The sequence below is a fragment of the Piliocolobus tephrosceles genome, chromosome 8, assembly GCF_002776525.5.
Source record: "Piliocolobus tephrosceles isolate RC106 chromosome 8, ASM277652v3, whole genome shotgun sequence".
In the NCBI taxonomy this organism is placed as follows: domain Eukaryota; kingdom Metazoa; phylum Chordata; class Mammalia; order Primates; family Cercopithecidae; genus Piliocolobus; species Piliocolobus tephrosceles.
Window position 1 is genome coordinate 56,297,101 of NC_045441.1, and position 24,302 is coordinate 56,321,402.

The 24,302-nt window shown below is 42.0% G+C and overlaps 1 protein-coding gene across 5 annotated transcripts in view; it reads left to right on the forward strand.

Annotated features, from left to right (window-relative positions):
• The window catches only part of OSBPL3 (oxysterol binding protein like 3), a 184,354-nt gene extending 173,021 nt beyond the window's left edge, over positions 1-11,333 (forward strand). For 4 of the 5 annotated variants that reach the window (XM_026447522.2, XM_026447525.2, XM_026447523.2 and 1 more), the window contains 3 exons: positions 967-1,093; positions 3,416-3,538; positions 7,567-11,333. In XM_026447522.2, coding sequence (XP_026303307.1) covers positions 967-1,093; positions 3,416-3,538; positions 7,567-7,663 — 347 coding nt within the window. In that variant the 3' untranslated portion in view covers positions 7,664-11,333. The remainder of the gene's footprint in view (positions 1-966; positions 1,094-3,415; positions 3,539-7,566) is intronic. The other variant, XM_026447524.2, reaches the window with a different exon arrangement.
• Positions 11,334-24,302: the final 12,969 nt, after the last annotated feature.

A 24,302-nucleotide genomic window follows, 5' to 3' on the forward strand; every position in this document is an offset into this window, starting at 1 on the left:
GAAAAGGTCTGCATAAGAGTTCTTGGAAAGCATTTCTCTCGTTATGTGTGAAGAGCTTAGACTATAAGTAGATCTTAGTAGTCTACATTGGATTTATACAATATATAAATTTGGGTATGTTTAGCTTGAAAAGCTGGAATTCCAGTTAGGGCAATGCACCTAATGGTTTAAAGATGTAAGATTGGAGGGAGGCAGGAATGGAAGAAAAGAATAACACTTATTAACCACTTGCTATGTGTTCAGCACTGTTCTAGGTACTAAACAGAGTTTCAGGAGAATTTGACATCACTTAAAAACAGATTCTCTAGAGTGAGAATCAGGAAAAATGGACCCAGAGCTTATATTAGTATGTTTATTTATTATTTTTATTTTATTTTTGAGACAGAGTTTCTCTCTTGTCACCCAGGCTGGAATGCAGTGGTGTAATCTTGGCTCACTGCAACCTCTGCCTCCCAGGTTCAAGTGATTCTCCTGCCTCAGCCTCCCAAGTAGCTGGAATTACAGGCACCCGCCACCATGCCTGGCTGAGTTTTGTATTTTTAGTAGAGACAGTGTTTTGCCATGTTGGCCAGGCTAGTCTCAAACTCCTGACCTCAGGTGATCGGCCTGCCTTGGCCTCCCAAACTGCTGTGATTATAGGCGTGAGCCACCACGCCCCGCCTAACATGTTTATTTTAAAATCAAATTATTTTCGTAGCTTAAGCACTACAGAAACTTCACAGCATTGTATAAATTTGCCTTCTGAACACACTTAGGAGGCTACATCCCTTTAGACAGAAAAATTATAGAAAATAAAATGTATAGAGAAATGTTCAGCGCCTGTTCATTAGTCAGAATATTTTAACAGAAGTGGAAGGGAGCTGAGAGAGAAAATTTGTAGCGAGGCTGAGATGAAAAAGGTGAAGGAATTAAAATGTAACGTAAGCGACATGCAAGTTAGGGGTGAATGATTTATTTTCTTCTTAGATCCCATGCCGAAAGGCTATGAGCAATACTATGGCTTCACACAGTTTGCACTGGAATTAAATGAAATGGATCTATCATCAAAGTCTTTATTACCACCTACTGACACTCGATTTAGGCCAGACCAGAGGTAAGGATTTTTTTAAAGATTTTTCTCTCCAGAGATGTAAAACGCTTTACAAAAAGTCTTATTAGCAATCCTCGGGCCACCAGAGGCACCTGAGAAAGGTGGAAAATGTCATCAGGAGTTGAGAGGTGGGGACACTTTAAACAGTTGTGTCACGGAGGAGCTGGGGCCCAACTCGAATCCATGTGTGGCATGACCTTTGTTATCCGTAAAGCCCCATTTCCATGGAAATGCCAAAAAAAGGTGTTTATTTTGAAGAGTTTGACTGCATGCAATCATAAAGAACTTAGTGTGTATTTGAAAGGGTGGAAACATCCAGCTCCCTGAGCCCTCAGATTTAAATGATTTTGGTGCACTGAGATCTAACTACTGATTTCTAGGTTGCCGCTCACAGGGTGTGTGATATATGGTAGGTCTGTTCATCTTTTCCAGCCTCAGTTTCCTACTCTGTAAAATGGAACTAATAATGTCTCCCCTAAGGTCTTTCTAATTAAGACTGAAAATCTAGAAGCCCAAGGAAAGAAAAGATTGTTACATTTGGCTTTAATAAAAACAAACACCACTTTGGGATGCCGAAGCGGGTGGATCACTAGAAGTCAGGAGTTTGAGACCAGCCTGGCCAATATGATGAAACTCCGTCTCTACTAAAAATACAAAAATTAGCCAGGCACGGTGGCACGTGCTTGTAGTCCCAACTACTTGGGAGGCTGAGGCACGAGAATTGCTTGAATCCAAGAGGAGGAAGTTGCAGTGAGCCAGGACCACACCATTGCACTCCAGCCTGGGTGTCTCAATGAGACCCCGCCTCCCCCAAAAAAGCAAACATAAGCCCTTCTTTATGGCAAAATAAATAAAACTATATAAGGTCAAAAGATAAATGATAAACAGAGAAGTCCATATCTGCAACTCGTATCATGAATTGCCTCTAGAAATCTAGTAATAGATCGGAGGTAAATTCATTTTGCAGGGGTTGAACACTCATTAGCAAGCGCCTAAAAAAGGTGTGAAACCATTTACATATGTCAGCTGTAACAGTAGGTCCCAAATGGGCCCATTCCCCTAATTTATTTTAAAGAAAGCCACACACAGAATGCTTCAAGCTATCTTGCTATGCACATTATGCTTGTACTGTTTCATGCAGTTTGTCTACTTTTTTTAGGGAAGTCTTTTTTTGTATAAAATCTGTTACAATTGTGTTTCTTAAATCAAACCTAAGAATGGAGTTAATTTGAAATATACAGTATATATTAATAACGTATATGGTGTTTAAAGAATAGTAAGCATTGTTAATGTCTATAATGAACATTTTCAATTAAATTTATCTTAACCTTGTGTTAACCAAAAAAAAGAAAAAATGGACATAGGAAAATGAACAGTCCACAAAACAGGAAATGCAGCTATCCCTTAAACATCTGAAAAGATTCTCAGCCTTAGTCATAATAAGAAAAATGCAAATTTAAAAATCATGTCGACATCCCATTTTTTTAACCTATCAGATTGACAAAAATTCAGAAGTTTTATACGTTCTGAGGTGATGGGAGAAAAGGGCACTCTCAGCATTGCTAATGGGAATATAAATTGCTGTAATCCCCACAAAGGGCCGTTCAGTAATATATAAATTACACCCCCTTTCACCCAGCAGTTTCACTTCTAGAAATTTCTCCTGCAGATTTTTCCTACTTACTCATGTAAAATGGTGGATATTCAAGGTCATTTATTGCGGCATTGTCACATTAAAAAATTGGGAACAATTCAAATGTCTATCCATAGGAAATTGTCTAAATTCAGATACCTCCACACAACTGGATATTATGTGGCTATTAAAAAATGAAGATGTCTATGTATGTCCAAGGACAGATCTCTGAGATATATTGTTAAATAGAAAGTAAACAAAACAAAAAATCAAGGAATACATAGCATGCTACCATTTATATTTTTTAAATAGAGGGAAGGGTAAGAATATGTATTAATATTTGTTTATATACACATGAAGAATCTCTAGAAAGATGCAGAGGAAAATAATAAAGTAGGTTTTCTAGGGTGGTAGGGTGAAGGTGGCTGGAATTAGAGACCAGGAAGAAGGAAGACTTTGCCCCAAATTCTTTTTTGTAGATATAATTTTTGAATTATGTAAATATCACCAATTCAAAAAATGTCTTCTCTGACTACTTCAAGATACTGATTAAAGGGTTGGGGGCAGGGTCTTACGTATAGGAACGGATTTTGAATATCCAGTTGTGGACATATACAAGTTGAGTAGTAATGATTGTTTTGTTTTCTTGAATTCATATCCTTTCATTTTTTTTTTTTTCCTCAATGCCTCAGGTTTCTAGAAGAAGGGAACTTAGAAGAAGCTGAAATACAAAAGCAGAGGATTGAACAACTACAGAGAGAAAGGCGGCGAGTCTTAGAAGAAAATCACGTGGAGCACCAGCCTCGGTTTTTCAGGTTGGTGCCCGGATTGAGTAGGTTTTTGGTTGATAGGTGGTGCCAGCATGTTATGCTTCTGGTTCACAGCAAGTAAAGAGCACTGTCCCAGATGAGAGCATTCTCCAGGCTTTTCCTGTTTCCGCCTGGGGGAACTGGTCCTCTGTGCCAGGCCCTTCCCTGGCACTTGCCTTCAGGGCCTCCCTCTTTCTGACTTCAGGCAGAACTAGGGCCTGTGTTTTTGCATTCCTTGAGCTTTCCCAGTGCCTCAACCAGTGAGTTTGCAGAGGAGGTCCTCGGTCAGGGAGCCTGCCAGAGCTGGGTGCCGGTGCCAGGTCAGCTTATTAAATTCACAGCTAAGGTTGGTCACTCCCATAGGCACATTTTACACCATGACAGAGATCATTCACAATCACTCCACAGTTAAGCAGTATGGAAATTCCAAGCAGTCTGTTTCTTGCATTGTAGAAGTTCCAATACACTTGGGCTTGCATTTACTGTTATCTTTAAAATAACTTGCCAAGAAGGTCTTGTTAAAATAGATTTAATTTTTTTTTTTTTTTTTGAATACAGAATCTTGCTCTGTTGCCCAGGCTGGAGTGCAGTGGTGCCATCTTGGCTCACTGCAGCCTCCACCTCCTGGGTACAAGCCATTCTCCTGCCTCAACCTCCCGAGTAGCTGGGACTACAGGTGCATGCCACCATGCCCGGCTAATTTTTGTATTGTTAGTAGAGACGGGTTTCACCATGTTGGCCAAGATGGTCTCAATCTCCTGACCTCGTGATCCACCCGTCTCGGCCTCCTGAAGTGCTGGGATTACAGGTGTGAGCCACCGCGCCCGGCCAATAGATTTAAATTTTTAAAGGAGGTATGAGAGATCTTCAACCCTTCACCTCCCCATCTCCTCCTATAACTGAGTAGAAGAGAAAGCCTAAGGCAGGGAGGGAATCTGTTGAAGGAGTTGGTATAATACCCCGGAATGGGGCCTGACTCTCCTCACTACGAGGCCAGGGCCTATATCATTTTAGTTTTTCTGTTTGCTCTTTTTTAAAAAAAGCTAAATAGGCATATGTATAAAAGCAGCAAGTTCCTGCTCTGCTCCATCTGCCCAAGTCCTTCCAGGGCCACCAGTGTCTTTTCATTGTTTGGGGATGTTTTTTGTGTTTTTGTTTGTTTTCAGTGGACAACAGAAGTACTTTTATGAGGATTTAGTTGTTAATAACAGCAGCAGTAATAAAATATGTATTCCAAAACATCAAAATAGTAACAAATAAGGTTTTGTCTCGAAGAATATGATGCTCTTTTCCCTAAAGTTGATGTAGATTCTACTAGATCCCTTCTGATCATTTCCACAAATTCATGATATCAGTGATTGAAAATCAACTGGCCAAAATTTCATCCTGAAATATTCAGGCTTCATTTAAACATTTAAAGAATAAGATGGAAATGTTATATTCTTTTTTGAAAAAGGCAAGAAATAGAAAAATGGATAGATTAACAGACTGATCAGTTGATTTACTGATCAGTTAATAAACACAATACACCCTTAAATAGGTTGGTTCTTTTTCTTCCATACATTGTCTATTTTCATTAAAAAAAAAAAATCTACAATTATAAAGATGTTCATTACAGTACTTTTTAGGATTATTAAAAATGATAGATAACTAAACTGTCTCAAGGACTAGTTAAGGAGATTGACCAACTCGATCCAACATGAGACATTAAGGATGACCTTAGGAAGCCTGTGGAGCTCTGCTGGAAACACATTACCATGTAAATGCAAGATACAGAATATGATTATGCTGTCATTGCAGTCAGGAAGGAATTTTGTCTGGAATGAAAAAGGGCAGCCGCTTCAGCTGGGCAGCCGTCGCTTTCTTTTTGACTGTCTATCAAATTATCATAGTATTAGATGGGGAAATATTTTTAAATTGGAGAAGGAGCGAGAGTTGTTCAGCAGTAGCAGTCCTCCATGGGACTGTTCAAATTAGAAACCTGGCAAAGAGATTTTGGAGAGGAATATGGGGACTGGATGTTGTCATTAACACTTACTGTGGAACAACAACAAAATCACTGAAAATTCTAAGTGGAAACTGTAGCTCAGACCAAACTGAGCCTCTTTGTTTTAAAATAGTGAACTGTCTGATACACAGATTGACTCATTTTTAAACACATAGTGTTACTGGAATAGGGAAACAAGTGTGATAAAAATCTACATTCCTGAGAGTGTGGGAAAACAGGCACGCTCCACTTTGCTTCTAAACCATATGGTAATACCAGTCACAATCACAAATGCACATACTCTTTGACCCAGCCATGCTAATTACAGAAATTGTTAACGTAACTATACGCACACACATATACAAAATAACATGTACTGAGCTAGAGTTTGGAAATAACCTAAGTACCCATCAGTAGGGTACCTGTTAGGTAAATTGTGGTCCATCCATACAATGGAATATCATACAACTGTATAAAAAGAAAATGAGGAATCCTTTATTGCTGGAGTCACCAAACTTTTCCTATAAAGAGCAAATGATAAATATTGTTGGTTTTGCGGGCCATCAGGTTCAATTCATTTAGTAGCAATTATGCAGCCCCGCTGTTCAGCATTGAAAGCAGCCATAAACAGTATTTAAACAAATGGACATGACCATGTTCCAATAAAACAGATTTCAGAGATATGCAGAAGGCTGAATTCGACCCTTGGGCCATAGTTTGCTGACCCTTGCCTTACTGTACTAATCAGAAATGATCTCCAATATATTTCATTATGTCAAAGCTGAGAGAGTAGAACAGTGTCTGGTGCAACATTATGTCAGAATGAGAGGGGATAGAATACGTGCTGACACACACACACACACACACGCATGGAATTTCCCTGAAAGAATGAAGCCGATAACATCACTACCTCTGAGGAGAAGAATCAGGAGGCTGGCAGAGAGGGGGAAGATACAAACTTGAAGCTGTATACCCTTTTGTGCCCTTTGAAATTTGGTCTGTGTCATATATTCTCTATTCAAAGAATAAAAAATCAGGACTAATCTTTCCAGACTCTCTTACGGCTTCCAATTACTTTTTTTTTTTTTGAGATGGAGTCTCGCTTTTGTTGCCCAGGCTGGAGTGCAGTGCTGTGATCTCAGCTCACTGCAACCTCCGCCTTCCGGTTTCAAGCGATTCTCCTGCCTCAGCCTCTCGAGCAGCTGGGATTACAGGTGTCTGCCACCATGCCCAGCTAATTTTTTGTATTTTTAGTAGGGACGGGGTTTCGCCATGTTGGTCAAGCTGGTCTTGAACTCCGGACCTTGTGATGTGCCCGCTTCAGCCTCCCAGAGTACTGAGATTACAGACGTGAGCCACCACACCCAGCCTCCTTTAAAAATAAATAAATAAATGTTAACCACTTCCTATGCACAGCCTGGTTGATGTGTAGCTTTTGTGCAGTCATTCCCAAGGTGCTGACAGTCATACAAGTCATGTTTTGTATATGACAGACTCTCCCTGCATCCTCCTTCTGTCAGAAGCACCACTTTTCATAGCCTCTAAGTTTGAGAAGTTAAGAGTAACAAAATGGGCTGGTGTGGTGGCTCATGCCTGTAATCCCAGCACTTTGGGAGTCCGAGGCGGGTGGATGACCTGAGGTCAGGAGTTCGAGACCAGCCTGGCCAACATAGTGAAACCATGTCTCTACTAAAAATAAAAAAGTTAGTCAGGCGTGGTTGCACATGGCTGTAGTCCCAGCTACTCAGGAGGCTGAGGCAGGAGAATCGATTGAACCTGGGAAGCAGAGGTTGCAGTGAGCCGAGATCATGCCACTACACTCCAGCCTGGATGACAGAGCGAGACTCCATCTCAAAAAAAAAAAAAAAAAAAAGTAACAAAATTATTTCTGGACTTCTAATTCCCAGAATTCCCAGTCCCAACACTCTGGGACGCTGAATGCTTGTGCGAATGAGGATGGGGAAAGCAGGGCGGTTAGGAAGGAAAAAGACTTGAGAATATGACGCTGGTTTCAAGAGTCTGCAAGAAATTGTTTCTTCTTTCACAGGAAATCCAATGATGACTCGTGGTTGAGCAATGGTACCTATTTGGAACTTAGAAAAGATCTTGGTTTTTCCAAACTGGACCATCCTGTCTTATGGTGAAAAAGTAAAGAAGAAAGATAACATTAGTGTATTTCTCCTGTGCTTGCGTTCTGAAGCGGCACGAACCTGTGTTTATGTATTTAAACCATACTCTAGGATGATCACTTTGCTTAGCTTAGCATTGTAACTCATTAATTCTGTATTTTCCTCAGTGCGTTTCTTTACAATTTCAAATGTTACCCTGATTGTTTATATGAATGTAGAACACCTTGACATTTCTTTTTATATATAAACTATTTAATAAAAATGAAAGATTGAATGTTCATGTGTGGGTTAAAAAAAGAGGCTTTAACACTAATTTTCCAAAGTTTAGGAAAGATTCCAGTTAAATTTATGCCTTATAAAATTATGTTGTAGGAAAAAAAAATCAACCTCTCCCAGGTGCATTAAGAAGTGAGAATACCCAGGGTTACTCACCCACGCGTAAGCTACCCAAGTTTAATTTGGTAGCTGAGATATCTTTTTGCCTCAGACAGCTCTTGAATTGCTCATACAGAACAATTCTGCTGGTGCTGGAGTCTGAAGAATATCTTCATTTGCATTTTAGTGGTTAGGGAGAGGATATAAGATGAATGGAATGTATATTTTTATATAAGATGAATATGGCACCTTCTTGAAAAGGAAGCAGTTGAACTTGTTTCTCCCTGTAGTTCTATTGCCTTGTATGCAAGATTGCACCCTCTTGCTCAGAGAAATTATCATTAATAAGAGAAAAAATTCCAATTAATTAAATATCACAGTAGCATCCCAGAGAGACAATAGGAAATTTCTCCTTAGTGAGAGCTGAGTCCTTGAGAAGTTAAGAGACTGTTTCCTGCTTCCCACCCCACCCCACCCCTAGTTTTTTGACCCTCCGTTTGATCACCTCCCTTATGAGTATGGAATGTCCCAGTTTAATATAAAACATACAGTTTATTCCACACAGCAGTTTGACTTTGTAAAAGTTTAGTAAAGTAACTGATTGTTTTGGATAACTCAACATGTTTTTCTTAAATGCTGTTTTAGTATTTTCTACCTCTTAATAAGCACTATATTTTAGATCTTGTATAAAAAGTTTGCCATCTGCCTTATAGACAAATGTAGAGAATTGATGTTCTTGCTTTGTGTTGTGTTCTGGTAAAGCTTTCAGTAAGTGTCTTACCCCTTTCCTATACTTTCTTGTTATCCGTATCATTCTTTTGTGAGTTTTGCAGCAGTCTTGAATAATACAGATTATAACTACTGAAAGGGGAACCTTTGCCTTTTTAAATGTGTTATTTCACATTACAATAATATGTGTAGTAGTTGAGTTGTGTTATCAAAGCAATTCCAACTTCTGCCCAGATGACATTAAAACCAAAGCCTGATTATTAAGCCTTTTATTCTAAAGTCCGTAGCAATCCTATGGAATATCAAGTATAATGATGTAGTAAAAAGATTTCTCCAGAAAACACTTTTAGATACTTAAAGAAATTCAGAGCATATCGAATGTTATGAATGAAGAGTAAAATAATTACAGGAAGAGAATGCGTGATTTTTCATTGTCATACCAAATAACCAGTTGGACAATATTGCATTTTCAAAGTGGAGAGTTATTTAAAGTGGATCTGTAGCCTTCTGGAATCTGCACGTGACTGGCATTTTAAAACAACTCATTAAATATGGGATTCATTTTATCGAGATGCCAAGATGAACACAATGTGAATATCATTTCCATTTCTAAGCAGTTGAATGACACAGTCAGATTCTTTGGTGTGTGCTTTGTTCTTTCCATTTCAAGCATTTATCCAAATTCTGCTCACAGGCATGAGGAAGCAGGCTGTAGATTTAAGGGCACTCAAGGGGAAAACAAATGTAGTTTCCACAGTGTGAGGGTAAATGTAGAATCTTAGTAATATTGGCTGTTAAATTGGCCTGCTCCAGAGACTGGCTCAAAAAAGAAAGAAGCAACGAAAACAAAATGTACAGGCTGAATGGATGTAGCACTGTCATGCAGCATTTGGAAATTCCTTAATTATCCTAATGTTGTTATTTCACTTGCCCTCATGCTTTATTTTAGAGTCCCAAGGACAACTGGAAGAAACATCACCTCTGTAGTCATCTTATTTGAGATGGGGGTGGGAATGAATTAAAATATGATACAGAATTATATGCAGATTTTAAAATCTAGTCAGTACTAGCATCTATAAAGGGCTCTTCTGAAATTTAAACAGCTTAGTGATGCATCATGATACTATAAGCTTAAAACTATCTTGAGGGGGAAATGACTTCTTTTTTCCTTCTGTCCCTTTTCTCAAAAGCATCTTTCCCCCGAATGTTATGTCTGTAGGACATTTTATAGTTTTAAGAGGAAGAAAACAGAAACATGGCATCATTTAGGAAGAACCAAGGTAGAATTTAATTTTCTGGACTGTGAATCTCCTGGTTAAATAATACTAATCACTGTACCATTTGAGTTACATGTTTTAACCTCTTCCCCCCCCCCCCCCCCCAATTATTCCATCCAAAAGTTCTGGTGAATTACACAGAAATTCTTGGAAATGGGACTTTGTGCAGGTAACCATCCTGCACTTCAGGTGATGTTCCTGTCACAGCTGTTGACTACCCCGTGCTGCAGGAAATCCATTCAGAAATGAGCTAACAGTCTCCAGTGTAGCAGGAGAGCCAGTCAGTTCCCTCCCCAGGCTCCAAAGCACCCCAAGGCTGGTATTCCCTTGAGTCAAAGGTATTAGTAATAAAAGCCTCAATGCAGCTTCTCCATGTAGTTCCTCTCCTAGAAGCCAGGTGGATTCTGGTCCTAACTAAAGAGATGGGAGTTCGCTTGAGGGCAAGAAGTACCCAGGATGCCCAAACAGCCGCACAGGTGTCCTGTGCTTCCTGTGAGACTTCTGGGGGAAATATACAAACTAATTTTTTTTTAAAATGTTTACTTCATTTACGCTGCTGCTTTTCTCATATTCTGCTTTTAATTACTTGCAGTAAATCATTTGCTTGGGCTTCAAGCACTGTCCTCCATCTGCATCTTCCAGATTTATCATGAGTGGTCTTGTTCTGCTGTTAAAGATGTCAAGCCTAAAATAAAAATAATAAAGTTTTTATTTGGCTGTTGAACCTTGATGTAGCCCCTACTACATACACTACAAGTTATGCCTTCTGGCTACCACAGAATCTCTGCAGACGTTTTGGTTATGAGTAGAAGCAATAAGAAGTTGTCCTTATAGTCTGAGGAATAATGGTTCCAATGTATTGGCATAATTTGTTTGAATGTCTTTAATTTTGATATGAACACCGGCATAAATCTATTTTTGCTACCAGATGATAGCTATTTTTATTTGCTCTATTTTCCTCTGCATTGTACTAATCTGTTACTCAGTCTTCATTTTTCTATGTTGGAAACCTGTGTCATGTAAATATCTGCAAATCATGACGGTCTAAAGTGCAAACCATTTTCAGAGACTTTGGTTTGGGGAAATGCAGTGATCAGAAGTGGCTAATTTATTTTATTTCTGATTATTTTATCCAGAGGATACTTTTTTAATAGATATTTGTAAATCTTCCACTTAACCACTGAAAATTATTTTGTTTGAATCCCACCCTTCCATCCGTACCTCTGTGCCTCCCCAAAAAGCTCCTATTAATTTGCTTATCCCCCTCATGTAGCTAGTTGAATGTGAATAAATAACATGGAAAAGAGGCCACTTTTGTCTTTGTTTTTCCAGGTTAATGGGAAGGTTATTTGGCTGCTAAAAGGGAACAGAACAGGACCCTTGCCTGAACTCTTTCGAGGAGGAACACATCGAGTTACTGGAAGTGATGGGGGTTAGAGATAAGAATATCCTGGGACACAAAACACTTGGAACCCATAGAGACGCCATACCTTTCCCCTAACTTTCCTAAGGCATGCCACAATTGTAGATCGCCCTCAGCCCATGGAAGAGAGAACCGAGGCAACTGGAGCCCCAGACAGGACACCTCCAGCCGCAGGCGCCCCTCTGTCAATTCCAGAGTGCTATGAAAATATTATAGTAGGCCGGGCGCGGTGGCTCAAGCCTGTAATCCCAGCACTTTGGGAGGCCGAGGCGGGTGGATCACAAGGTCAGGAGATCGAGACCATCCTGGTTAACACGGTGAAACCCCGTCTCTACTAAAAATACAAAAAACTAGCCAGGCGAGGTGGCGGGCGCCTGTAGTCCCAGCTACTCAGAGGCTGAGGCGGGAGAATGGCGTGAACCCGGGAGGCGGAGCTTGCAGTGAGCCGAGATGGCGCCACTGCACTCCAGCCTGGGGGACACAGCGAGACTCCGTCTCACAAAAAAAAAAAAGAAAAAAAGAAAATATTATAGTTGATTCTTGAACAATACAGGGCTGGGGTGCCAATACCCCATGCAGTTAAAATCCACATATAAGGACTCCCCCAAATCTTACCTACTAATAGCCCACTGTTGACCAGAAGCCTTCCCAACAACACAGATAATTAACACATCTGTTGTATGATATATGTAATATAGACTGTATTCTTATAATAAATTAACCTAGAGAAAAGAAAATGTTATGAAGAAAATCATTAGGAAGGGAAAATACATATACTGTTAGTAAGTGGAATAAAGGTCACAATAAAGGTCTTTGTCTTCATTGTCTTCAGGTTGAGTAGACTGAGGAGAAGGAAGAGGAGGGGTTACTCTTACTGTTTCAGGTGTGGCACAGGCAGGAGAAAACCTGAGTATAATTGAACCCACACAGCTCAAACCTGTGTTGTTCATAAGGGAGGAGACCACCCCTCATATTGTCTTATGCCCAATTTCTGCCTCCAAAGAAAGAAGAAGCAAAAACTAAAAGGCAGAAATGAAATCCACAGGCAGACAGCCTGGCGTGCGCCCTGGGCCTGGTAGTTAAAGATCGACCCCTGACCTCACTGCTTGTGTTTTCTATAGATTCCAGACACTGTGTGGGAAAGCACTGTGAATATCCCTGTCCTGTTCTGTGTTCCGTTCTGATTATTGCTGCATGCGGCCCCCAGTCACGTACCTGCTACTTGCTCATGCTCAATTGATCTCGATCCTCTCACGCGGATCCCCTTAGAGTTGTAAGCCCTTAAAAAGGACAGGAATTGCTCACTTGGGGAGCTCAGTTTTGTAAGTCTGCTTGATGCTCCTGGCCGAATAAAGCCCCTCTTTCCTCAACTCGGTGTCTGAGGGGTTTTGTCTGCGGCTTGTCCTGCTACATTTCTCGGTTCCCTAATGGGCAAGTGAGGTGATTAGCAGGAGGTTGAGGCAGCCCCCTAGGTGGCTTAGGCCTGCGCTGTGGAGCATCCCTGCAGGGCACACCAGCCGGCTTTAGTGACGCAAATCCTGAGAGCACTCCTGGGTGGACAATTGCCCTGGTGGAACACCTCGCCACAGCAGCTCACAGTAGGGCCCACGGAGGATTAACACAGCGGCTGAACACCAGAAAGGAATTGGCGCTTGGAGTCCAGACATCTGCAACACGGTAAGACCAGTCTTGGAACTTGCCCACTCCATCTGAGTGGAAGCCTGGCCTGATCACCCACGGCATGCCTTTATCGGCGCCTTGGTTTTGGTTTTGATTTTGACTAGATCGGCACTGTTTTGGTTTAGATTTCGGCATTGACTTTTGGATTTGAACTGTTTGGCTTTGATTTTGGTTCTGACTTGGCTCAAATTGCTTGATGAATGAGTGACTCCTTATCCAGACTTTGGTTTTAGTGTGAATTGCTTGGGGAGTGAGTGACTTTTTGCCCCCTTTTCCCTTCCCTCTTTGTGGTAAGAGTGTTGTTTTGTCTCCTGAGAGAGGAAAATGAGTAAAACACAAGGTAAGTCTACCCCATTAGGAGCTATGTTAAAGAATTTCAAGAAAGGATTCAGTGGGAACTATGGAATCGCTGTGACACCTGGAAAGCTTCAGGCTTTGTGTGAGATAGATTGGCCGGCATTAGAGGTGGAATGGCCGTCAGAAGGAAGCCTAGACAGGTCCCTAGTTTCAGAGGTATGGCACAAAGTAACTGGTAAATCAGGACACCCAGATCAGTTTCCATACATAGATACTTGGTTGCAGCTAGTTTTAGACCCCCACAGTGGTTAAGAGGACAGGCAGCAGTAGTACTAGTGGCAAACGGACAGACAGCCAAGGAAGAAAGAGGAGCTCCACTCCCGCCGGTCCCTCCCTTAGGGGAGGAGAACAGCAGTAGTAGCAGCTGGCAGAGGCAAGGAAAGACCAGCAGAGAGAGGAAAAGAGGCAAAGGGGGAAAGAGAGAGAGGAAAAGAGGCAAAGAGAGAAAAGGAGAGAGGAAGAGACAAAGGAGTCAAAGAGAAAGAGAGAGGAAGAGACAGAGATAGAAGAAAGAGAAAGAGAGAAATATACAAGTAGTTAAGAAAAAAAGTGTATGCTATTTCTTTAAAAGCCAAGGTAAATTTAGAACCTATAATTGATAATTAAAGGCCTTCTCCGTGACCATATAACACTCCAATACCACTTTGTTGTCAGCGTAAACAAGGGCGTAGCCCGATAGCACTGAGGCCACTGACAACCCATAGCCTTCCTATCAAAATTCCTTAACCCAGTAACCCGGGATGGCCCAAATACATTCAGTCTGTAGCGGCAACAGCTTTGCTAAACAGAAAAAAGTAGAAAAATAACTTTGAAAGGAAACCTCATTGTGAGCACACCTCACCAGTTCAGAACTATCCTAAGTTAAAGAGAGAGAGAAAAGAGGAGTAGAATTTATGTAAAAAGAACGTTATATAGTAAATTCTTGTCCTAAAATAAATTAACTGGTTGTTCAAAGAAAGGGATGTTTGCAATAATTCAGAAAGTTGAGACATGTCGAAGAATTGTCTGTGAAAGTCGTGAAACAAGAAAAAAAATGTGTTATAAAAAAGGACTTTATGCAAGAAATGTTGTATAATTTAAAAGTAATTAGGCCTCCTGAAGGTAAAACTATTGAAGAAACAGTTTATATGCAAGGTATATAAGAAAAGTAAAATATACTTTTAGTAAAAGGATTATAAGGAGGCATAAAAATGTGGATTTTTACCTACATTAAAAGGTTAAAAAATTTTTGAAGGTTTAAGCAAGTTTTAAAACGTTAACTATAAAGAAAATTCTGTGTGTAAACATGAGCTAAAGTTAAAGGGGTATCATCCAGTTTCTCTGTGAACTGGACATTAAAGTTAAAACACAACAGGTTTTTTTTTTTAAGCACTAACCTGCTCTTTTACAAAAATTATAAAAGGCTAAAAAGTCTATAAAAATCTTACCTTATGGTCAGACATTAAAAATTAAATAAATATGTCTACAGAGTTTCATTAAAACTAAGTTTAACATTAATAACACACTAATATAGAGGTGAAATTTAGCTTATCTGGTATAAAAGTCATACAGAAAGCATTGTCAAATATAAAATGGTGTTTGGCTTTCTTTGGTCTAAAAACTAATAAAAATAGTTGCTAAAGGAAATTTCTCAGTAAGGTGACACCAACGTACTATAAAGTCCACTGCTGATGTCCCCACATTTAAAACAAAAGGTCAATTTCTTAGAAATGATATACTTGGTTTATCTTGCACTTTCCTTTCCCTCAAAACTGAAAGTCTTTTAGCACATGTACCACCCCTACAATTTCTGTTAAACCAGCACCAGGCTGAAAATTACATTCTCATCGAAGGGTGGAAAAAAGAAAAACTTGAGCCAGCCTGGGAAGGACCCTACCTTGTGCTGCTAACCACTGAGACTGCTGTTTGTACAGCAAAAAAGGGATGGACTCATCACACCCGAGTCAAGAAAGCGCTACCGCTCCAGAGTCATAGGCCGTAGTCCTGGGGAAAACCCTACCAAACTAAAGCTAAGAAAAATTTAACTCTTTCATCTCTTCTATTACTCATTCTTCTTTCCTCGCTCTATTGCTGACCATCTAGTTATTAACATAACCAAGTCAATTTCGCTTCAAACCATCGCATTTAATGCTTGCCTTGTTATACCTTGCGGGTACTTGCCAAGTCAAAGACAACCCTCTACTTCAGAAAAGTACCTCTGTTCCTCCTGACTCTCCTCAGACTAGGCATTAGTAAATTAGGACCATTTTATCTGAGGAGATTTCAACAAAGACCCCAGGGTCAACCAGGAGTCTCGCTCCCCAGTGTAGAGCTTTTATGCCGTAGTTGGTCCAACATTCTGTGGGCCGCTAAAGAGCAAGGATGGACTGCCCCAACCAGTTTTTGTAATTTCCTAAAATCATACATTCATTTTATTAGAGGATAGAAGTTAAAGACTTAAAACAAACGTTGACAATTAAGACAGGATACCAAGATGCAAATGCCTGGTTGGAATGGATCAAATATACCATTGGCCTGTTAAACAAAAGCAATTGTTATGCTTGTGCACATGGCAGGCCAGAGACCCAGATCGTCCCCTTTCCACTAAGGTGGTCCTCCAGTCGACCAGGCGTGGACTTCATGGTAGCTCTTTTCCAGGATTCGATAGCCTGGAGTAATAGGTTGTGCCAAGCTCTCTCTGCTATATCCCAAAGTCTGGCACCCTGCGGGTCAGCCCCTGAGGGCCATCCAGCTTCCATCTTCCAACACTATGTTCACTTCGTGTCTCTCACGACAGGGAAGAAACTTAGCATTCCTTGGAGACCTGAAGGGATGCAGTGAGCTTAAGAATTTTTAAGAGCTTATCAATCAGTCAGCCCTTGTTCATTCCAAGCAGATGTGTGGTGGTATTGTGATGGACCTTTACTGGACATTCTGCCGAATAACTGGAGTGGACCGTGTGCTTTAGTCCAATTGACTATCCCTTTCACCCTGGCATTTTATCAACCAGAGGGAGGGTAGGTGATAGAAGAAGGATGGATCCGGTTATCAGACGGAAGAGTAGCTATGCCACAACTGCTAGGAGCTGCAGTCATACTGGCTGTGCATGAGACCACCCACCTAGGCCAAGAGTCACTTGAAAAGTTGTTAGGCTGGTACTTCTACATCTCGCGTCTGTCAGCCCTTGCCAAAACAGTGGCATAGCAGTGTGTCACCACCTGGCAGCGCAATGCTAGGCAAGGTCTAACTGTCCTGCCCGGCATACAGGCTTATGGAGCAGCCCCCTTTGAAGATCTCCAAGTAGACTTCACCAAGATGCTCAAATGTGGAGATCTCATCCCTAGGTTTGGACTGCCCTTGTGAATCGGCTTGGACAATGGGCTGGTGTTTGTGGCTGCCTTGGTACAGAAGACAGCAAGGGTGATTAGGTGTAGATCAAGGATTAGAACATAGCCCTCTTGCGGCCACGGTGAAAAGGACCCCAGACTGTCGTCTTGACCACTCACACAGCTGTGAAAGTAGGAGAAATCCCAGCCTGGATCCATCACCGCTGCGTGAAACCCACAGCACCTGATACCTGGAAGGCAAGACCAAGCCCGGACAATCCCTGCAAAGTGACTCTGAAGAAGATGACAAGCCCTGCTCCAGTCACACCCGGAAGCTGACTGGTGCATGCATGGCTGAAGCATGAAGAAACTCACCATGGGACTTATTTTCCTTAAATTTTGGACTTGTACAGTAGGGACTTCAACTGACCTTCCTCAAACTAAGGACTGTTCTCAGTGTATACATCAGGTCACTAAGGTAGGGCAAAAAGTTAAAACTGTCTTTTTGTTCTATAGTTATTATAAGTGTGCTGGAACTCTAAAAGGGACATGTTTGCATAATGCCACCCAGTACAAGGTATGTAGCCCAGAAAGTGACCAGCCTGATGTGTGTTATAACCCATCTGAGCTGAGCCCCCTGTGGTTACAGTTTTTAAAATAAAATTAAGAACAGTCACCTGGTGGGGTTTAAACCATACTAAAAATAATCCATTTAGTAAATTCCTAAAGTTGCAAACCATGTGGACCCACCCAGAGTTCCACCAGGACTGGACAGCCCCCACTGGATTATACTGGATATGTGGGCATAGAGCTTACACCAAATTACCCAACCAGTGGGCAGGTAGTTGTGTTATTGGCACTATTAAATCATCCTTCTTCCTACTGCCCATAAAAACAGGCGAACTCCTGGGCTTTCCTGTCTATGCTGCCTGCGAAAGGAGAAGCAAAGCTGTAGGAAATTGGAAAGATGATGAATGGTCCCCCGAGAGAATCATACAGCACTGTGAGCCTGCTACTTGGGCACAAGATGGCTTGTGGGGATACGGGACCCCCATTTACATGCTCACCTGAATCATACGGTTACAAGCTGTCTTAGAAATAATCACTAATAAAACTGGCAGAGACTTGACTAGTCTGGCCCAGCAAGAAACTCAGATGAGAAATGCTATCTGTCAAAATAGATTGGCTCTCGACTACTTGCTAGCAGCTGGGGGAGGGGTCTGTGGGAAATTTAACCTTACTAATTGCTGTCTACACATAGATAATCAAGGGCAAGTAGTTGAAGACATCGTTAGAGATATGACAAAACTGGCACATGTGCCTGTGCAAGTGTGGCATGGATTTGATTCTGGGACCATATTTGGAAAATGGTTCTCAGCACTAGGAGAACTTAAAACTCTTATAATAGGAATTACAATAGTAATAGGAACCTGCTTACTACTCCCTTGTTTGCTACCTGTACTCCTTCAAATGATAAAAAGCTTCATCGCTACCTTAGTTCACCAAAATGCTTCAGCACAAGTGTACTATATGAATCACTATTGATCTGTCCTACAAGAAGACATGGGTAGTGAGGATGAAAGTGAGAACTCCCACCAACAAGTGAAGTTCTCAAAGGGGAAAAGAATGGAGGAGACCACCCCGCATATTGTCTTATGCCCAATTTCTGCCTCCAAAGAAAGAAGAAGCAACAACTAAAAGGCAGAAATGGAATCCACAGGCAGACAGCCCGGAGCGCACCTTGGGCCCGGTAGTTAAAGATCGACCCCTGACCTCACTGCTTGTGTTTTCTATAGATTCCAGACAATGTATGGGAAAGCACTGTGAACATCCCTGTCCTCTTCTGTTCCGTTCTGATTACTGCTGCATGCAGCCCCCAGTCACGTACCCGCTGCTTGCTCAATTGATCTCAACCCTCTCATGCGGACCCCCATGTAAGCTCTTAAAAGGGACAGGAATTGCTCACTCAGGGAGCTTGGTTTTTGAGACCTAAGTCTGCCGATGCCCCCGGCTGAATAAAGCCCTTCCTTCCTCAACTCGGTGTATGGGTGGTTTTGTCTGCGGCTCATCCTGCCACATTCACAGGTGTGTGTGTGTGTGTGTCCTAATGTGAAAAAGGAAAATGCTTACTACTCAAACCAACGTAATCGCCCTTATGAATAATTAACTCATCTCCCATACCTGAGTTGTGTCTTTTGCAATTCCAGAAACACCCTTAGTTCCATTTGCTTCCATGGATATATTAATGATGTTACACAATGCACTATACCCCAGAGTTACTGACATAAAGTCACATCTCTGTATCCCTGAAAACACTTAAAAGAGACATCCAAAAGCAATTCATGAACCTTGATCCTGGCTTAAAAGGAAAGGAAAAACAAGCTATAAAAGACATTTGGATAACAGTGGAATTTGCATATGAACATAATGAAATTATTGCCAATTTTCCTATGCATATTGTGATATTGCCTGTTGAACTGAATCAAATCTGCCATTAAAGGAGGATTTGTTTTTCACCATTATTCAAAATAATGTGTTATGGGCACTAAAGAATGTCTTTAAAGGCAGCCTCAGAATATTTTAACATGATGGTATTGAAACATCCTAAGGTGTCAGCTTTGAGAAGGCAATACAATTTGAAGGTATAAGTTCCAAACCATTAGTTTAGAAATTGAGTCATACCAGTGAAATACCAGCATTATCACAGTTAATGTCCATCAGTGATTAGCACATCAGGACATCACTGTCCCCTTAGATGATAGCAGTAAAGGATTTCTTTTTGTGGGCTTATTAGTTGGTGCCCCTGCAGGAAACAGAATCCAACTCAGATGGTTTGAGAGACTTAAATGAAGGGACTACTTATAAGGCTGTGAGCAGGCTGAAGTCACCGAGAGATTAGCAACAGTGGGAAGTGGGTACTGCCCAGCAGTAGCTGGGGCTCCTGAGGAGGGGATAGCCATCGGGAGCTGCAGCTGTAGAGAGACATGTGGAGTCTGCCAGAAAAATTCAGCCCGGAGTGAGGAAGAACTATCCCAGGCCCTGTCTCCTCGGGGCACCACTCTTATTGCAGTGCCCCCTAGTGGCTGATCCCAAGAGAGCTCCAGAGCCCCAGGATGCAATTCTTAGGGCTCAGTCCCTGGGGCAGGGGAAGAGCCAGGGCAAATAGAAAAATAAGCTCTTTATATTCACCAGAATAGTTCATGTCTGAGCGTTTGGAGGCATTTTCAATAAGTAGATACGCATAAGCGCCTTGGAGGGGATAGAATTTGTTCAGTGCTTTTGGCTCCCATTTATTTTACCGAAGGCGGATTATGATCAACTGTGCTTTTAGAAAACTCTTTGGGTGGGGCACGGTGGCTCACGCCTGTAATCTCAGCAGTTTGGGAGGCAGAGGTGGGCAGATCACGAGGTCAGGAGTTCGAGACCAGCCTGGCTAACATGGAGAAACTCTGTCTCTACTAAAAATACGAAAATTAGCCAGGAATGGTAGCACGTGCCTGTAATGCCAGTTACTCAGGAGGCTGAGGCAGGAGAATTGCTTGAACCCAGGAGGCGGAGGTTGCAGTGAGCCGAGATTGTGCCTGGGTGACAGAGCGAGACTCCGTCTCAAAAAAATAAATAAATAAAAATAAACCCACAAACAAACAAACAAAAAAACCTCTCTGGTTCTCCATGACACTATTACTGTTGTAATGGCTTTAATGAGCCAAGAGCATGCTGTCTTCTTTATTAACTGCCGTAATTTAAACAAATATTAGACTAGGAAAGGTATATTGATGTAAGCAGTGATTCTCAGATTTGGCTAATGTCCTAGTGGTAATTTACACACACACACCACTGACATCACCAGTACCAACAAGTCCCGCCAGGTAGTTCAGACCCAGATAGCACCATACAGTTTGTGGATCAGCATTTGATCAGCACATAGCTGGAACACCACCTTCTAATCTCATGATTGTTCCAGGACCTCAAAAATGGCATGTGGTTTACAACGAGGTGCTTCTTTTCATTGAGTTTCATTTATTGCTTTTGTACTGTCTTTGAAATATATGGGTAGGGGCCACGTTCCCTCCTTCCCCTGTGATGCCTGGTGGATACACACGAGAGGCATGTGTGACTCATGGTTCCTCTCCATGCTAAATAAGCCACAACGCTGCTGCCCAGCTTAGGTCACAATGAAATTTTTGATGTGATATCTGTTGTTTCCTCAGCCCAGAGGCATGAGACAAAGGTCGGAGAGTAGATGCCAACAGTACTTGGCTGGTTAAGGGAACCAGAGGAGGCCAAGGAAATCATGCCCAAGGCCCTCAGCTCTTCCCTGTGCCACAGATCACATAAGCCACCACCTCCAGTGCCCCTACCACATCCAAATACAATCTTAGGGAGGAACAGTGAGGCCAGAACCCAGGAAATTAAGAGAGAGGTCATCTCTCTAGAAGCGACTGTGCATGACCACAGCCGCCTGTTTACATCATCAGATTAGGCTGCTTTTTTATTGTGTTGAAGTATACATAAATTTACCGTTTTAACCATTTTTAAGTATACAGTTCAGCAACATTAAACACATTCACATTGCCGTGCAGCCATCACCACTGTCCACCTCCAAAACTTTTTCACCATCCCAAACGGAAACCCTGTACCCATTTAGACTAAATTTTAAACAAAGTTCGGACTTCAGTTCACTTTTCCTTGCTTACCAATATGTGAGGGGCTCGTGAGGACCAGGTCGGTCATTGACAGGATGACAGAATATTTTTCTCAATTCTGTGTTGTAGTGTGAGTTTTGCATCCCCACTCCAAAAGCCTCACAACAACCCCGTTTAGACAATCCCCGTTTGTCAGAAGCATTCAGTAAGGACTGGAAGTTAAGTAACTTGACCAAACTCTCACAACTCATTGCTGGTGGTGAAGGCTGTGAGTGTGTCTGTGTGTTTCCAAGGGCACCTCCTTGCGCTGCAACACAAGATATAAGCGGTATGATTCCAATACCCCTTTCCCTTCCAAGTTTAAATATTTGTTCTTTAATCTTAATTCCAAAGTTTTCCTTGGGTCTTTGAAGTAGACACAGGCAACCCGGTGCACAGAAAAGAACCCTGGGATGGGACTTGGGGAACCTATCTCTAGTTAGTGGGGAGACTTTGGGTAGGTCACTTAGCTCTGCATATCTCATGTACCCCAACAGCAGATGGACAGATTATCATTAAAGCTCTAGACTGCCATTCTATGATCCCGAGAGTAGGTAGAAATGTTCTGCAGTCAATCAACAACTATTCATGACCACCAGACATGTGCCAGACACTGCCCTACCCTCACAGAGCTTACCTATAGATTGCAGGATCTACCCTCAATTATTCTTTTTAATCCTAAAAGTGGAAATTATCTGGCCATCTGGAAGAATTATATTGTATATGTATATTGAGGGATTGTGAGATGGCAGAATCCATAGATTGCAGATAGTCCTGGGGCTGAAGAATTGCTGGGGACAGAGGGCTAGAAGGAAGGAACTGGAAAGATAGGAAGTGGCAGCCTAAAAACAGGGTGCTTGACATGTTTAAAACAAGTGAATTGGCCGGACATGGTGGCTCACGCCTGTAATCCCAGCACTTTGGGAGGCTGAGGCAGGCGGATCATGAGGTCAGGAGATCAAGACCATCCTGGCCAATGTGGTGAAACCCCGTCTCTGCTAAAATACAAAAAAATTAACTGGGCATGGTGGCACACGCCTATAGTCCCAGCTACTCGGGAGGCTGAGGCAGGGGAATCACTTGAACCCATGAGGTGGAGGTTGCAGTGAGCCGAGATTGTGCCACTGCACTCCAGCCTGGTGACAGAACAAAACTCCGTCTCAAAAAAAAAAAAAAAAAAAAAAAACAACCAAGTGAATTATGGACTAAATAAATATTGAAACCCCTTTATGTTAAAAGAGATATTGTGATCATTATTTAGTTGATATCTCTTACTATTTTCTGGTCAGGAACTATGCTATTAGCACATTATAAAATAAATAGTGAAATTGCAACTCAAGGTACAGTGCTGTATCCCAAGGATCTGCAATTTTTTTTAAGTCAGGTAGTACATATCTTAGGCTCTGCAGACCACATGGTCTCTGTTACACTGAACTCTGTTGTTGTAGCCCAAAGCAGCCAGAGGCAATAAGTACATGAATGGGCATAGCTGTGTTCCAACAAAAGTTTATTTTTAAAATGCAGGCGTCAGGTGGGACTCAAACTGCAGACTACAGTTTGCTGACACCTACTCTACCCAAAGCACCATCTACAGGTGCCTGTGCTGGTTAATAGTGTCAACTTGATTGGATGGAAAGGTGCAAAGTATTGTCCCTGGGTGTGTCTGTGAGGATGTTGCCAGAGATTAACATTTGAGTCAGCGGACTGAGAGAGAAAGACTCACCCTCAGTGTGGGTGGGCACCATCCAATCGGCTGCCAGCAAGGCTAGAAAAAGGCAGTCTGGGCGCAGTGGCTCACACCTGTAAGCCCAGCACTTTTGGAGGCCAAGGCAGGTGGATCACTTGAGGTCAGGAGTTCAAGACCAGCCTGGCCAACATGGTGAAATGCCATCTCTACTAAAAATACAAAAATTAACGGGGAATGGTGGCAGGCACCTGTAGTCCCAGCTACTCGGGAGGCTGAGGCAAGAGAATTGCTTGAGACTCTGTCTCAAAAAAAAAAAAAAGAAAAGAAAAAAAAAAAGCAGGGGGAAGAGGGTGGGAACAACTGGCTTGCTAAGTCTTTCCACTTTCATCTTTCTCTCTTGCTGGATGCTTGAATGCTTCCTTTTCTTGAACCTCAGATTCCAGGTTCTGCGGCCTTTGGACTCTTGGACTTAGACCAGTGGTTTGCCAGGGAATCTCAGATCTTCAGCCACATACTGAAGGCTGCACTGTTGGCTTCCCTACTTTTGAGGCTTTGGGACTCTGACTGAGCAACTGCTGGCTTCCTTGCTCCTCAGCTTGTAGGTGGCCTATCGTGGGACTTCACCTTGTGATCGCGTGAGTCAATTCTCCTTAACAAACTCCCTTTTATATATAGCCTATTAGTTCTGATAACATATATCCTATTAGTTCTGTCCCTCCGGAGAACCCTGACTAATACAGCACCCATGGATAAGTCCTCTCTCAAGTCATCATAGAAGAAAGCCACGTTTCCAAGAAACACACACCTGAAATTTAACCAAAGTAAAGAAAGGCAAACTACTCTTTGGATCTTAGGCTCATAGAATCTTGGCAATGAGAGCACTGGAAAAGCAAACACCTTGGCCAGGCTTATCCAAAACCGTGGCTTTTCCTCCACAGAGAATGCATGCCAGTGTCTGCTGCAGCCTCTCCACGCCTGACCTCTCCTGACCTCACCATCCACATTTCCATTGCCTGTGGAAATCCCCTGGGGCATCTCACACTCAACACAACCAAGAATGAAATCATCTTCCCCATGCCCAACCCATTCCTCTCTTCTCTGTCTCAGCAAATGTCACCACCACCCACAAGCTCACA